This window comes from Artibeus jamaicensis, unplaced genomic scaffold (assembly GCF_021234435.1).
Source record: "Artibeus jamaicensis isolate MK-2021 breed Jamaican fruit bat unplaced genomic scaffold, CSHL_Jam_final contig_391, whole genome shotgun sequence".
Lineage (NCBI taxonomy): Eukaryota > Metazoa > Chordata > Mammalia > Chiroptera > Phyllostomidae > Artibeus > Artibeus jamaicensis.
The window spans coordinates 1,047,626-1,064,375 of record NW_026521814.1 but is presented as its reverse complement, the minus strand read 5'-3'; the positions used below and the strand labels follow the sequence as shown (position 1 = coordinate 1,064,375).

The window sequence follows — 16,750 nt, the reverse complement described above, 5'->3', positions numbered from 1 at the left end:
GATAAATAAAATCTTAAATATATACATATATTTTTACCTAAAATATACCACTAAATTATACCTAAATCCTCTTATAATGTTTATCCTTCCTTTTAAAAAGCCCCCCACTGAAATTATCATATAACATCACTAGTTTGTGCACAAGCCAGCAATCAAAAAGAAAGAAAGAAATTACTTTAGATTTTTATTGTTTTCCTGATGACACACAAATGATGCTACTGTTTATCTCTAAGACTGCAGTGCTGCTGGCTCTGCATCACTATTTACTGTAATTACTGCCTTCAGAGTTCATTCTGACCCATATCCCATTATAGGATATGCCCAGGCCAGCTGAGCAATTTCAGAAATTAGCAGCACTCATGGATGTTTACCAAATCATGGCAACAGAAAAGCATTTTTCTAATAGCATGAAAATTCTTTAGTATATATTTACCCTTCAACAAAAATCCTCACCTGGCTGTTTCTCGCCACTCAGCATCCTCACCTTCACGCCAGCAAATCTCGTCCAGCTCTGTGAAAAGGTCATGAGGAATGTGCTCCTCATCATCATCTTCAGTTCCAAGAATAAACTGTACCCGTTGTGAAGGGGTATCTATGGAAAACCAGAGACATGAATACTCATTACCAAGATTTCATGCTCAAATGTCCTGGCCACCTCCTTCATCACCATTCCAATAGCCCTACCCCCACTACTACACTCATCTAAAGTAAACTTGGGAGTTAACACTAAATTTAGCATTGTATTAAGCCTAGCAAAATTTCAGAGAATAAATAAAATAGTAAATGGTGTTTAGATATTATCAAAAATAAAATCAAGTGTGAATGTCATTTTGGGTTATTTATAACATTCATGAAAACTACTTCTATCTCTCTCACACATATCTCTCATCATATACGATATATATTTTTAAATATCCCAAAGAGTAGACTATGATAAAATTCACTTCTACTAACACTATGCTGAGTATAACTTACCAAAAAACTCCCTTTTGATGTTTCTTTGCAGTCTCTTCTTTGCACCCAAGTCTCTCCCCAATCCCCAGCAATGACTGATCTCGTCTCTACTTATTACAGTTTTTCCTTTTTCAAAATATCATATAAATGGAAAAATATAATACATAACCTTTTGTGATTATCATTATTCACTTAGTATAATGTCTTTGAGGTTTTGAAATTTATCTGCGTCACTGAGTGTATCAGTTTCATTGTTTCTACTGCTGAGGAACAGTCCATTGTAGAAACACAGTTTGCCTATCCATCCACTTGTTGAAGGATATTTAAGTTGTTTCCAGTTTGGGACAATTATAAATGGAACTATTGTAAGTATTCTTCTATGGGTTTTTCAGTTAAACATAAGTCTTTATATTTCTAGGGTAAGTACATAGGAATAGGATTGTTAGGTTCTTTCTCTTTTTCCTTTTTTGCTCAATCGCTCCACCCCCATCCTCACCCCACCCCCAAGCTGTCAGCCTGCTCTCCATCTGTGAGTCTGTCTTTATCTTGCTCCTTAGTTCAGTTTGTATAAATAAATGTTTGTGGTAGGACCCTACCCCTACTTAACTCATTAACCTTATTTTCTGCCACTCTGTTCCCTATTCTGTTCCCAGTATATTAGCCATCTTTCAGATTTTTAAAAATACCATGCTTTTTTCCACTTTAGGGTTGCTGCGTACACCATCTCCTCTCCTATATATTGTTCAGTGCCCACTTCAATGTAATAAACACTTGAGCAAGAATACCTAACCAGCCTTGCAAAACACATACACAAACACACATATAGAAAAATTCCTATGCAAACAATTAAGTCAGGTATCTGTTATCCTACTTAGAGTAATGACTATTATTTGTATAAATTATCAAGAGTTTGTACAACTAAGAATTTCTATTTAAGTGTATTTTCCTCAATCATAAATCCAAGACAGTCTCATCTTCACAAAGCAAATGCATAAGAGAAAAATAAAGATTAAGCTTTCTCTCTCCCTCTTCTCCTCATCTGTCCAGCACATCCAAAAATGATTTTATAATTATGAAGTATACTGTTAATTTGTATTGCACAAACAAGTACAATATTATTACAGTCACAAATGTAATTAAAACAAGGCGATTCTTACCAAAGGAAGGTGACTCCCTTCCATCATCTAACCCCGAATCTCTCTCTCGGTCTCTCTTCCTGTGTTTATGACCACGATGCCTATGACGCCGATGGCTTTTCCTTCCTCCCAGAGGCACATGAACTCCAATAAATAGTGTCCGATGACCTTCATTAGAAGTAAAAGCACAAATTAAACTCTAAATTATTCACAGAAGATGATAATTCATATGTTAATGGAAACTCAGTTCAATTCAATCCAGCACATAGTTTCTGTGTTTATGATGGGTATAAATCTTAGGGGCTTGGTACTGTATTTTGGTACTATATCTATTTAAGTATACCACAAGTTATCACAAACATTTATAATATTAATTATTTGGTTATATATTTCATAATCACCATTAGTTTATTAACTGTCTTAATCTCTGTGTCTATTTCCCCAGTTTATTACTATATTACTGTCATTTAAAAAATTCATTCTATTTTCTACCTACCCTCAACTAACCAGTTATCTTACCAGTTCCTTTCCCTTGCCAGTTAAGTGTCTGAAATGATCAGTCTTTAATAAACCAGATTTCACCAAGGTTTCTAATAATGATAAGTCCTGTGGAGTGTTTTCAGCTTTACTCTTCCTATCAGTAGCACTTGATATGATTGGCCACTTTCTTCTCTATGACAACTTTCTCTTGGTCCTCTTCCTTCTTCCTTTGTTTTATTTATATCAGTTTCCTTTGATGGTTATTCTTCCATTTACCCATTGAAGGTTGGGATCCCCAGGACTCTGTCCTTGATCTCATGATTTCAACCAGGAGATAGGTAGATAGATGGATGGATAGATAGGTAGGTAAATAGATAATCCCATGTATTTTATATGTAACTATTTTATATCTTTTATATATGCATTTACATATTTAATGATGTATTAAATCACACACATATGTATGTACGTACGTATGTATGTATGTATATGTATGTCAGGCTCTGAGACCCATATCCTGGCACTTGAAACTCTCTCTCAAACTACAGACACCCTTCACAAAGGCATGTCAAGTTCAGGATGTCCATGAAATTCATCCTTTTATTTGTTCCCTATGTAATAACTATCTATCACCTATCTCAGTAAATGCACCATCTGCCCAGTCATCTCAAAGCCCATATAATTTATCACTAGATTCTCATGAATCCATCCCCTCTTTAACACCCCTAGAGCTACTATCTTAGTTTGGACCCTGATCATTTCTCACTGGGACGGTCAGGACATTCTCCTTAACATTTTCTTTTGTAACTCTAATCTTGTCCCACATCATCTATCCTGTATACTGGTGGATTTTTTTCCCCAAAAGTGAAAATATGACTACATTACTCTCCTGATTTATACACACTGGTTGCTCTCTGTTGCCTATAGGATAAAAATTTTACTACTCTATAAAGCCAACTGATATCTGACCTCTGTCTGCCTATTTCTCTGGCCAGGCTTCTAAACACTCTGCCAGACACTACAAGGTGGTATGTACCCCTTCGCTTCTGAATTTTCCAGGTTTTCTCAAATCTCTCTGCTTTTACTTAATGCTCTTATTCTTCCTACTGCACGAAACATCTTTGTCTCTCCTGACTATCCGATGAGTACTCTATCTCCAAAGTCTCAGTTCAAGGATTTTAAAACTTTTCCACACCCCCTCACTCCAAATATAGTTGACCGCTTTTTCCCCTTAATCACATACACCAAAGCACAATGACTCTTGTTTGTAATTATATACTTATAAAGCAGTTTTCCTACTGTGAATCTTCCCTGGGAAAGGCCTATCTTGTATCTTTGGCACCTGACACAGTGCCTAGCATAGAGCAAGTACTTAACAAATGTTTACTGATTTGATGAACAATTTATTGAATGATATTATGCTTGGTAGCAAGGATACAAATATAAATATTATTTTTGTTCTTATTTATCAGCAGGTTTCAGCTTTCCCATCTTATATAAAAAGTATGCTATGTATCAGAATCGATAAGGAGAAAATGAAATTCCCTCATGCAAACAGACTATGCAGACTATTAATAGTCTAAACAGACTATTAATCTATGCAGTCAACACAATTGTAAATTTTTAACATCATTATTTTCATGTAAATTGAACAAATAATCTAAAGTGTGTAAAGAAAAGCTTGAAAGAAAAATAACTTATAAGATCTTAGGAAACTCAGATATCGAGACATACTGCAAATATGAATCCTTAAAATAATTTACAAACTTTGGCATCTCAAACATTAGTAACTTCAAATTACTTGGACCATCACTACATTGTATTCCTCTACTCTAATAATAAAGCCTTCAATTTATCAGGGAGAAAAGTAGAGAGCAAGAAAGAGCATTCAGATAGAGCCTTGCATAAAATTAGCACTTAAGAATCAGAAAAAGAGAAAGCAAAGGTTTAAAAACAATAAAAAGATGAAATCACAAACTTCCAATCACAGACATGTGAGATTACATACCTGCTTTTTATCTCTATTCTGTCTGGCAACTGTCTTTTTGATTCCAAGTAAGGAAACAATTTCTTAACAATAATATAAAGTACTAATAAATTTTATCACATTAACATCAGGCAATTTATTAAAAGAGAGAGTGGGAGGCACAAAACATGAAATCTATAAATCCTAAGAAAAAAGGGGAAAATAGAAAAGGAAAAAAACCCTTGAACAAGCACATAACAAAAGAGAAAATCCAAATGGGTAATAAATGTAGGGAATGGTGCTTGACTCAGGGAAATGGAAATTCAAACCAAAATGAGATATCTGTATATTCTTATACCCTTGGCAAAAATTGAAATGGTTGACAATTCTGTGTCTTGGTGTGATGCATACCAGTTTTTCATATAGTACTAGTAGTGGTATACTATTGGAAGATTTACTTGGAAACAGCATGTCATTTTCTATTGAAGTTGAAAATAGCCATATTTTATGACATAGCAGTTTCTCTGGACCCTAGAGAAATTCATGCAGATGTGTGCATGTGTATGAATACCTAAAGAAGCACTGTTTGTAAAGACAAAACATTCAAAACAACCCAACAATCCATTAACAGAATATATAAATGCAGTAGGTTGCATCCAAACAATGGGATATACACAACAGTGATAAAAAACTACAGATATGCACGGCAACATAGATGAATCTCGCAAACAATATTGAGTTCCCTTTATTAAATATTAGAAATAAAAAAAAAAACTATTCTAGGATGCATGCACAGAAAAACATCGAGAGAAAAGCCAGAATAATTGTTACCTCTGGCATAAAGCAGAGTAGGAGTTAGCGCTGGGGAGAGTCACACGAGCAGCTTCTGTGATGCTATAAATGTTCTATTTCTTGAGACAAGTCTTTGTTTAACAATACTTATTAAACTTTATACATAAGCTTTCTGCACTTTTCTGTGTGTATGCTTCACTTCACAATTTAAAAAAATTTAAAAAGAAGCCAAAGACAGTTTCAAGAAGGGAGCAGATACCAGTTTATATGCTATTGTATAAAGGATTCAAATAAGATTAAGACCAAAAATGAGCCATTACAGTTGAAAATTAATGTTTATCTGAAATTTCTTGACCACATTTTGAGTAGATGGGGAAATAAGTAAAAATTGAAGAAGTTTAGACCATGAATATTCCATGGAGTTGTAAATGAAGGCTTTACAGAGAGGTGGTACTTAAGCTAAACCTTAAAGATTGCTAAGGTCTTTAACAGTTACTGATTAAGATAACCATTCCCAGACAGACAAAAATAAGAGGCACCATGAAACTTGCTGGCAAGTCCAAAGGGCTTGGTTGGTTGGGTGCGGCAAATGTTGACCCTGTTTGTGGAATGTTAATCTGATGGCCAATAGCCAGAAATAACATCCTAAGAATTTGCCAAATCAAGGCTAAAATAAACAATCTGAAACTATATCCAAACTTAATCAGGTTAGAAGAGGATGCCAAGAAACAGAGCTAAACTGGTGTCTTAAAGATAGTAAATGCAAAATAGACCAGGCTGAAGAAATTTCCTGAGGCAGAATCTTACGGGACTAATTGAAAAGTCAAGACATATCTGGGTAAATAACTGTAAGTGTAATTGATGGATTATTTAATAAACTATGTTTACCTTTGTTACAAACTGCAGGCTCTCTTCCAAAGTGGCTGTACCATTTTCCATTCCAATCAGCAATGAATGAAAGTTTCTGCAGTTCCACATCCTTACTCTCATTTAGTGTTGTCATAAGTTGGGATTTTACATATCCTAGTAGGTGTGTAGCGATAACCTTATTGTTTTAATTTGCAATTCCATATTTGCAAAATATGATGTTGAGCATCCTTACATATGTTTATTTACCATCTATATATCTTTCTTTGGTGAGATTTCCTTTCAGATCTTTTCCTATTTTGTAATTGTATTATTTATTGTTTTATTGGTGAATTTTAAGAGATCTCTGTATATTTTATTGATTTTTAAATTATTTTATATGGAACCATAAACGAGCTTGAATAGCAGCTGCTCTTTTGAGAAAGAAGAACAAAGTAGGGGGGATCACAATACCTGATATCAAACTGTATTACAAGGCCACTGTAATCAAAACAGCCTGGTACTGGCATAAAAACAGGCACATAGACCAATGGAACAGAACAGAGAGCCCAGAAACCAACCCAACTCTCTACAGTCAATTAATATTCGACAAAGGGGGCAGTAACATAAAATGGAGTAAAGATAGCCTCTTCAACAAATGGTGTTGGGAGAACTGGACAGCTACATGCAAAAAAATGAAACTTGAGCACAGACTTACACCATACACCAAAATAAATTCAAGGTGGATAAAAGACTTAAATGTAAGTCATAACACCATTAAAGTCCTAGAGGAGAACATTGGCAAGAAAATCTCAGATATTTCACGCAGCAACTTCTTTACTGATATGTCCCCTAGAGCAAGGAATGTAAAGGAAAGAATAAACAAATGGGATCTCATCAAAATAAAAAGCTTCTGCATGGCTAAAGAAAACAGTATTAAATTAGCAAGACAACCAACTGTATGGGAAAACATATTTGCCAATGATACCTCAGACAAAGGTTTAATCTCTAAAATATACAAAGAACTTACACGACTCCACTCTAAGAAGACACCCAACCCAATTAGAAAATGGGAAAAGGACTTGAACAAACACTTCTCCAAGGAGGACATACAGAACATTCAGAGACACATGAAGAGATGCTCAATATCATTAGCTATCAGAGAGATGCAAATTAAAACCACAATGAGATACCACTTTACACCAGTCAGGATGGCTATCATAAACAAAGCAACAAACAACAAATGTTGGAGGGGTTGTGGGGGAAACGGGGTCCTTAGTTCACTGTTGGTGGGAGTGCAGACTGGTACAACCATTATGGAAAACAGTATGGATTTTTCTCAGAAAAATAAAAATCGACCTGCCTTTTGACCCAGCAATTCCACTGCTAGGATTATATCCTAAGAATCCTAAAACATCAATATCAAAGAACCTAGGCACCACAATGTTCATAGCAGCACAATTTACAATAGCCAAGAGTTGGAAGCAACCTAGGTGCCCATCAGTAAATGAATGGATCCAAAAATTGTGGTACATATACACAATGGAATTCTATGCTGCAGAGAGAAAGAAGGAGCTACTACCCTTTGCAACAACATGGATGGAACTGGAAAGCATTATGCTGAGTGAAATAGGCCAGGTGCTGAAAGACAAATACCATATGATCTCACCTTTAACAGGAAGCTAAACAACAAAACAAACAAGTAAGCAGAAAAAAAAAACCCAAAAAACAAAGACACTGAAATAGAGAACAAGGGGATAGTGACCAGAGGGGAGAAGGAAGGGAAGTTAAGGGGAAAAAGGGGGAGGGATTTGGAGGAACAAATAGGAAGGACACAGGGACGAGAACTAAGGGGGGGGAGGAAATGGGAGGGAGGTGGGGAGCAAGGGGCAGGGGAGGCTGGGATGGGAAAAATAGACAAAAAAACTGTACTTGAAAAATAACTAAATAAAATTAAAAAAAATAAAAAAAAATTATTTTAAAATTTATTTAACTTTTTAGTTTATTTTTATTTGTTGTCTTTCTATATTTTAGATAATAGTCTGTTATCAGATACATTCTTTGCAAGTATATTCTCCTAGTCTGTGCCTTGTATTTTCCTTTTCATAACCACCTTTCACAAGGAACAAGCTTTAATTTTAGAGAAGTCCAGTTTAGTAATTTTTGGTTTATGTTGTATGTAAAAAGTCATTACCCAATTCAAAGTCACCTAGATTTTGTCCTCTGGAATCTACAAATTGTATAAGTTTTGTTTTTACATTTAGCTCTATGATCCACTTTGAGTTCTTTATTATAAAATGTTTAAGATCTGTCTAGATTTAATCTCAATACCTAATTCACTTTCAGGTATTTGCCCCAGTAAGTTGAAAACCAAAGTCCACACAAAACTCAGCACAAAATTGTTCATGTCTGTTTTATTCATAATTGTCAAGAATGGGAAACAACCAAGATGTGCTTCAATGGGTGATTGAATAAACAATGGAGTATTGTTCAACAATAAAAAGGAGCTATCAACCACAAAAAGTCAAAGAAAACAAAAACACATATTGCTAAGTGAAAGAAGTCAGTGAGAAAGCTATATACAATAGGATTGCAACTACATGAATTCTGGAAAAGGTAAAACTATAAAGACAGTTAAAAAAATAAGAGTTTGCCAGGGATTCAGGAGGAGGGCTGGGGATGAACGGGTAGAACACAAGGCATTATTAGAGAAGGGACACCATCCCGTGTAATACTGTAATGGTGGGAACAAAGAATGAACCCCACTGTAAACTGTGGACTTTAGTTAATAATAATCTATTAATATTGGTTCATCAATTTTAAGAAATTTACCTCACTAATGCAAAATATTAATAATACAAGAAACTGCAGGGAGGAGCAAAACTGTACTTTCTGCACAATCTCTGCAAACCTCAAACTGCTTTTAAAAATAAAGTCTTTTAATTAAAAAAATTCAAGACTCATAGCTACTCATAGCACTGAGAAGCTATAAAGAAACTTATCTAACGAGAAAGCAAAAGCATGAACAAACAAGGGAATATTTGTGTCAGTGAGTAGATTATGTGTAACGGGGAGAGGGTTCACTGTGTTCTTATGGTTAAATATTTTAGGGACATTTGGGAATTTAAGATATCTTCATGGTGGGGAACACCTGAATGTGGACAGTTTGGGAAATTCAAAGGAAACAGTTGGAGATATATTTAGGTTGGCTTAAATGAAACATATTCATGTGATTCGCAGTCACTTCCATGTGAGTAAGTTCTTGTTAGCTATCCTGGAGTAGGAATGGCGTCCAGGGATACTCCCAGTATCAACGGAGCCATACTCACCTAACATTGTAACACAAAGGTTCAGGGCTAAAGTAGAGACACCATATCAGAGGCATCGCGATCTGGAAGCATATGGGTAGTAGAGAAGAAGCAAGGTTTCAATAGTACAAGGCCAGAGTTACTTTCTGGAATATTCTTCCAAATCTTACAGACCACATATGCAAGATGCTTGATAAGCATTTTCTTAAGTTTTAAGATCACCTTGTAATTTTTCATGAAATTGTAAGTAAGTTGTAAAGATGAAAGAAACTTTTCTGGACTATCATAAATAAAAATAAATTTTAACTAATCATGATAAAGACTGAATTAATTTTCTATATTCTCAACAGAAAATAATATTTTAAATGTCTGATATTAGAGGTAAAAATGTAGGGAAAAAAGAATACAGATGTATGTCAGGCAGTTAATTAAAAAATATCATGTTTTTTTCTCCAAATGTTATAATTTTATAGTTTTTTGTTTTCAAATAAGTATTTGTTTAAATTTTTCTATTCTCAATAAATATTTGCCTCTGTGGCTAATTTATATTTAAATTTTAAATTCTTTTTCTCTGAGAATCCAGAAAATAGCATAACCTTCGGGCCCCACAAAACCTAATTCTGCAGGGAATACCATCTGATGTGGGCAGCTCCCAATTTTGTATCTCCAACACCAGCCTTTCTTCCAAACTACAAACCAACATATGCAACAGCTTACCTGACACAATCACAGTATGTCCAAAAGACATCTTAAAATAAACATGTTCAGGACTGAACTCCTCATCTGCTGCCATCTCAGCTCCCTCCAAAAAGCTGCTCCTCCACAATCTTGTCCATCTCAGTTGATGACAAAACATTTTTCTAGTTGCTCAGACCAACACTTTGGAACCTTAAAAGACTCCTCTTTTTTGTTAAGCCCATAACCAATCAATTGCGAAATCTGTTGGGACAACTTTCAAAATACTTCCAAGAATTATTTCACTTATTATTTCACTTCACCAGTCTGGTCAGGGCCACATCATACCCAACCTACGTTATTGCAATGGCCTCCTAACAGGGCTTCTCCAGTCTATCTTTAGTCCTGGCAATCTGTTCTAACACATAGCAACCAATGTCATCCCCTTAAAATTCAAATTTGACTACGCCATTCCTCAACTAAACTTTCTGATGTCACTCCATTTCATTCAGAGAAAAACCCAAGGGTTTGCTAATGCTTTACAAGGCCATCTGTGATCTGCATGCCCCACTCTTGTAGTTCTGATATCCCCTCCTGCTGAGATCCCCTTCATTCCCCTTCACACCGTCCAGAGGCCTTCTTACTGTGCTTAACTGCCACCCTGGAAACTTCCCACTGTCTTGTTAAATATATTCCAACTGGATAAATAGATCCAGAACAGTGCTTGACAGTTCTTAGTGCTCAATAAATTTTTATTGACTATATAAATCTTTGCATAAGTAGAGATATTTTAAGTAAAATATATAAATAACAGACTACTGTGTTATGCAATAAATTCGTTCCTAAAAGTAAGAACAGAAACAAAGCTAACAGGCACAAATCTCACTGCAACAGCATTGAAACTACCACATTTACGGTTATAAAGCTGTAGAGAAAATATTTTCATGTTTCTGCATGATTAAATTATCTAGAGCAAAGAACAGTGGAATATGGGTTAAAGGATAAGCTTCAGAAGTTAAAGATTCACTGAATAGAGATTCTTAAGGAGATATAGACACAACTCTTAGATTTATGTGTCCACTTTTCGAAGATAATGAAACCCCAGAGCTACTGGTTTATATTCCAAAGGGTTTAAACTGGGGGCCTTCCCCCTTTCCCTGAGATTTAGTTGTATAAGGAGAAAAAATTTCTCTCTCAGTAAAGGAGAAGACAGCTATCCAGCAATTCCTGTACAAATTCCCAGGTTCATAATCTTAGAGCTCTTCTCCTGCATGTGTCACCTCACACTGAAGGGGAAGAATGGGGCATGGAGATTAATGTGGTTATTGCTGTAAGTAATAATAATAGTCTGCATCTGATCCAAAACCTCATGTTTGCTTTCAGGACAAAATTAATACAGATATAAAAATTATCAATGGGTTTAGAGGTTTTCTACAAAGATTGTATGAGATAATACAACAGACAAAAATATTAAATATGAGGCCTATAATATAGTAGATACTCATATTTGTTAGCTCTATTTCCCTTTCATTGTCCTCACCTTCAGTGTCTTAAATGAATACAAAGGCAAAATAAAATTTTCCTGTCTTATTTCATTGTCTTCCTGCTCCTTTCTATATTGACAACTTTTTCAATCCCAACTGTAATAACCTGGCCTAAGGAGCTAGAAAATGAGTTCTGATTCTATAGAAAACAGTATTTAAATAAATAAAATTTTCAGGTTAATATTACAATAAATTTTTTCATAATATTATATTCAAAATTGAATTTTAATTCTCATAGATACTACTTAAGAAGAAAAATCAAGAAACTCAGTAATAAATGTTATTATTCTGAAATGACTTGGCATTTATTAAACCTAATCTTTTAAAGATTATTAGGAATAATTTTAATTTTATGGTAAAGACCAAAATTTTAGTTTAAAGGGGGAACCTTTTCAAATGAGCATTTAAAAAATTAGTCAAAACAGTTAACAAATTAACTTTATATCATGTTAAAAAGCCCCAAAATAATAAAACTACAGATCATTGAGATGTGAATATATTCTGAAAATATTAGGAAGAATGGAACAGCAATACTAAAAGTTGGGTTTTTTAGAGATAAGCATAGAACACTAAATTTTATTCAGAATTTACCTGTATGTTAGTTGAGGGAAAATACAAATTCCCTATTAGAAAAACAAAGGGTTCTTTAAAGACAACACTGCTTTTTGAGCACAAATCTTGCTAACAAATCTTGGGTTTTGATATTTAAATTGTGTGGATATTATCTTATTGAGAAGGTCCAGGATTACTGTAAATATTTTCATTATATAAGAGATACCAGTACTAAAACAACTCTTGATGTGGCTGTGGTCATAGTATACTGTTTCCAAAGTGCAGTGAGGAAAGGGATGCATTTGGGGATGGAAATGTGATTTACTGTGATTAATAATAATACTAACAAACTATTTTCTTTTATTTAGCTGGCAGGGAAGGAGTCAAGCTTTCTGTTTTCTATGCAATGAATACAACACAGCTGGTACATAATTAGTGAGTTGCTGAGCCATTTTATTTAGGATGTGTCAATCATGGGAAAAGGTCAAATACATTAAGCTGATTGAGCATGTGATCTTTTTAATTGCATGGAGAGTCTAACAGTCAGAAAACATAACAAGACATCATAATATATCAAAGAACTCTAAATCAAACACAAATTCTCACTGAGGGAAAGCAACAGAGAGAAAGAAAAGAGACCAAGAGGGTGTGAGTAACTGTGTGTATGCAAAGCAAAGACATACTATTAGGCTACTGCCCTGTTGTTTTTCGCAGCTGTTTTGCTGAATAAGAAAGTCAAACACCAGTGCTGGTCAGAGTCACTTGACCCTAGGGCCATAATTTGCAACCAGTACAAAACAAAGGCTGCTTGACTATGGCTATTCTCTACAGAAAATAGATACTTTGAAAGTGCCAGAGTTGCTCATGAAAAAGCCATAGTTTTAAAAAAACTTGTTTGAGATTTACAAGTTTAGAAGTTACTGTGACATATTTTCAAAAGTACTATTTCCTGTAAGTTTATAACACTGTCTTGAGCAAAATAGCAACTGTAATGCTTTGTACCTTGAGATAGCAGTTTTTTTTTTTAATTTGGAACATCATAAGCTTCAACATTTCTTGAATAAATGAATGAATCCTAACAATATGTATTTTCTAAGAAAAAAGGACAGGGGAACTCGTAATTTTGATAGGTTACATGCCAGGATATGATACCTGTGCTTAAAAAAGGATGACCATCCAATCCAGGGCTCATATTCAAAGGGGACAGCAGCAAATAACACAAATAAAAGCAGTAAAAAAAACCCAACAATCCTGCATTAAAGCTAATGTTATGTGGTGCCAGGCTGTAAATTCTGTAGGAGTTCTGTAGAGTGAACCAAGGATAACCTGGGCAAGTAAGGAAAGCTTCTGGAGAATGTACAATTTAAGCTGGACCGTAATAAGTAGGTTCCGGATTAGCAGAAGAGTAGGAAATCTAGAAAAACAGGAAGTGTGGGCAAAAAAGAAAAGCTTTTAGGGGATGTTGGAGCAGGGGGAAAAGTAGACATAGAGCAGGCACTTTTATAATGACAAAAGCTTGCAATTTCACTATTATTTTAAAACACTTATTTTTTTTGTTTTATTTTGCAAGGAAAAGGGAGAAAAGAGATGGGCATATGTCCTAGGATACTTCAAAAAAATACAAAAGAGAAGGTGCTACTTCTCACCTCCCCAACCTCATTTTAACTAAATTATGATTTCTGAACAGCCCTGCCACTTTGCTTCAGGGAAATGAGCAAAAAATGCAAAACTATAAAGTTTTCCAGATTTACTTTTGCACTGTATTCATTTGAAAGACATGCACATGTAGAAAGTGGCTTATTCGGGGAATTACGGTAATGAAGGACACAAAGGCTTGCTTGGAAAAACTGGAGAGTTGTTGAGGAGGAAACAGATTTCCATGAAGACAGTTGCAAGATTCATCTGTGAAACTGAAGGAATTAAACAAAACATCTAACAGCAAAGATGAAAAACACTTTTCATTCCTGTATGGATGTTTGCAAATAAGAAGTAGATGCTGTGGTAGATTTTGTTTTTAATGGCCACATTTTTTGCAGTTTCTCCCATCAAGAGCAAAATCTATTCTGCCAACCTATAAATCTGGACTTGGCTATGTGACTTGTTTTGACCTATGAGACATTAGCAAATGTCATAGAAACAAAGGCTTGGTGAGTACTTGGGCATTGGTTTTTCCCTCTATTGCTCCCAGGAACTTTTATGTCACCATGTAATCAGGTCTATCAAACATGTCTAATTTTATTATACATAACCACCAGTATTCCCTTAGCACCCTGAACTTCCAATAAAACTTTTCAAAATTCCAATTAAATAATTATATAATCAGATATATAATGCCTATGATAGAATCTACTGGAGGCAATATGGTCTGATTAATCTGTTTATATTTTTAGTTATCTGCCATATTAAAAGCTTAGCAAGTATTTCTTGAATAATTAATCATTAAAACTTAATCACTTTTTAAAATATTTTATGCTGCAGTAGGCTGAAAAGTTTAAACACTGGCTCACAGAAAAACGAGTTTAGAGGAATAGGATTTGTATCGGCAAGTGAAATATAGAGAGCATGCCTTGTGAAAAAGGGCAGTGCAGGAACACATATGGTCCAGAGACACGTATCAGCATACTTAATTTGTTTTCATCAGGAAGTAAACAGAATCATGTGTTATTTCCTTAAACATTCCTTGCAATAAACATGGATTCATACTGACACATAGAAACTATGTTTCTTATTTTTCAACTTTTTTACAGGAAATTTTGTAAAACAATGACTTGCACACTACTATACACAGGTGTGAGCTGGCACCACTCATGTGCTGAAGCTCTTACACCAGTCTCCGGAGTCAGGTGTGTACATCTCTTCTGAACTAGGTGTTCAGTGAAAACACTTTGATGATGTGAAACCAGCTCATGAAAATTGGGAAATGCCACAAATCAAGGCTGTGTGGGTGCAGGGGATGTTGAGCGAGAGGGTTATCAGAGCAACACTGCCTGGTGGGACTATAAAGATGAAACTTCCTAATTTTTCTTTTTCTCTCTTTCTTTTTTAGGTTGTTGACAACTTTCTATATCTAGAGGTGATCTGATCAATTTACCTTAATAAGAATGACTTCACTTTCTGGAAAGATCCACTTTGCACAGTTCAGTAATTACATGGATATTGAGTAAGTACCCACCTTTGAGTGGAGAACATAAAATAATCATTTTGGGTGAAGGAAAAGTATAGAGCTAAGATGTTGGAAGGTGAAATTAGGGGGCATCCTTTTTAATCCTCAAATTTAGGCAAGACCCAAAGAGTCTATTAGGAAGAAGATAAGCTAAACCCAAATTCCTTTGCTTTGAGAGTTAAAGTCACTATATCATATCTGAATGGAGTACAGTGCTATAAATTAAGACTGGCAGGAATGGATAACATTCCCCTACTTCCACCCTTATCTGGAAGAAACATCACCACTGGGAAAAAAGTTTGGCCTATTTTCCAAACTCAACAGCACCCAGTAGATTACAAAGGGTGTGTGCACACACACACACAGCTGGCCTACACCCATCATGTGACTGATACTCACGGCCTTTCTAACAAAGTCACTTAGTTACTAAGGAACTTACCTTGAGCGGAGAAAGGGACATGTGTGTGCCCTTACAATACGGGATATTAAAGGCTTGGGTCACTAAGAAGTTTAACACTTAAGGTTCAAGGTGGGTTTTGGTGTGTAAGTATATAGAAGAGCAGATAGTGTGGCTAGTTTGACAACACTGTCGGATAAATTATGAAGATCAACAGCTTTAGTGGACAGGGCCTTGCACCAAATGATGGTAGGCAGTCACATAACTCTAGTGCAACTTGTGTTCTTTACTTCTTGGATGCCACCAGACTTTTCTACCTGGTGACGGAAGAAACTAAAAATACACTAATAGGCCAGGCTTCCCAGTGTTAAACATTTGTTCAGATCAAACTTGAGGGTCAAATCTAGTAATATAAAGTCCATATTTTTATCTTTTATTTTTCACAACTGATTCATTGGTACCTGGGAAAGGATCTGGCACTTAATAATAGGCATACAGTGGAGAGTTGGAGAAATGAATGAATGAGTGAATGAATGAATGAATAAATATAAAGTTCAATTTATTCTCACTGAGGGTAGCAACAGATTAGAGACATTAAAGTCTGATTCAACCATTTAGATGAAGTAACTCTAGGGAACCTTGGGAGAATTTCTGAAGAAATACAATATACTTCCATAATACTACCAGGCAGGTAGTGCCTCTGAGTCATTTTGAATGTTAACCAAATATGACCTAATTATATATCTGAAGATGATAGAGTCAGACATAATCTTTTGATAAAAAATTTATATTAAGTGGTATTTTTTAAACCTCATCTACCCTACTTTAATTTCTTTTTTCTTAAAAACATATATAAGCCACTTGGGGAAAGACAAATACCATATGATCTGACTTATAAGAGAAATCTAATGAACAAAATAAACTAATGAGCAAAATA

General features: G+C 34.9%; 1 protein-coding gene across 3 annotated transcripts in view; it reads right to left on the bottom strand.

Moving 5' to 3' along the window:
- SLC4A10 (solute carrier family 4 member 10) overlaps positions 1-16,750 on the bottom strand; it is a 273,304-nt gene that overhangs the window by 137,499 nt on the left and 119,055 nt on the right. For all 3 annotated transcript variants that reach the window (XM_037140408.2, XM_037140406.2, XM_037140407.2), the window contains exons 3-4: positions 2,112-2,258; positions 454-592 (exon numbers count right to left, since the gene is read on the bottom strand). In XM_037140408.2, the coding sequence (XP_036996303.1) occupies positions 454-592; positions 2,112-2,258 (286 nt within the window). The remainder of the gene's footprint in view (positions 1-453; positions 593-2,111; positions 2,259-16,750) is intronic.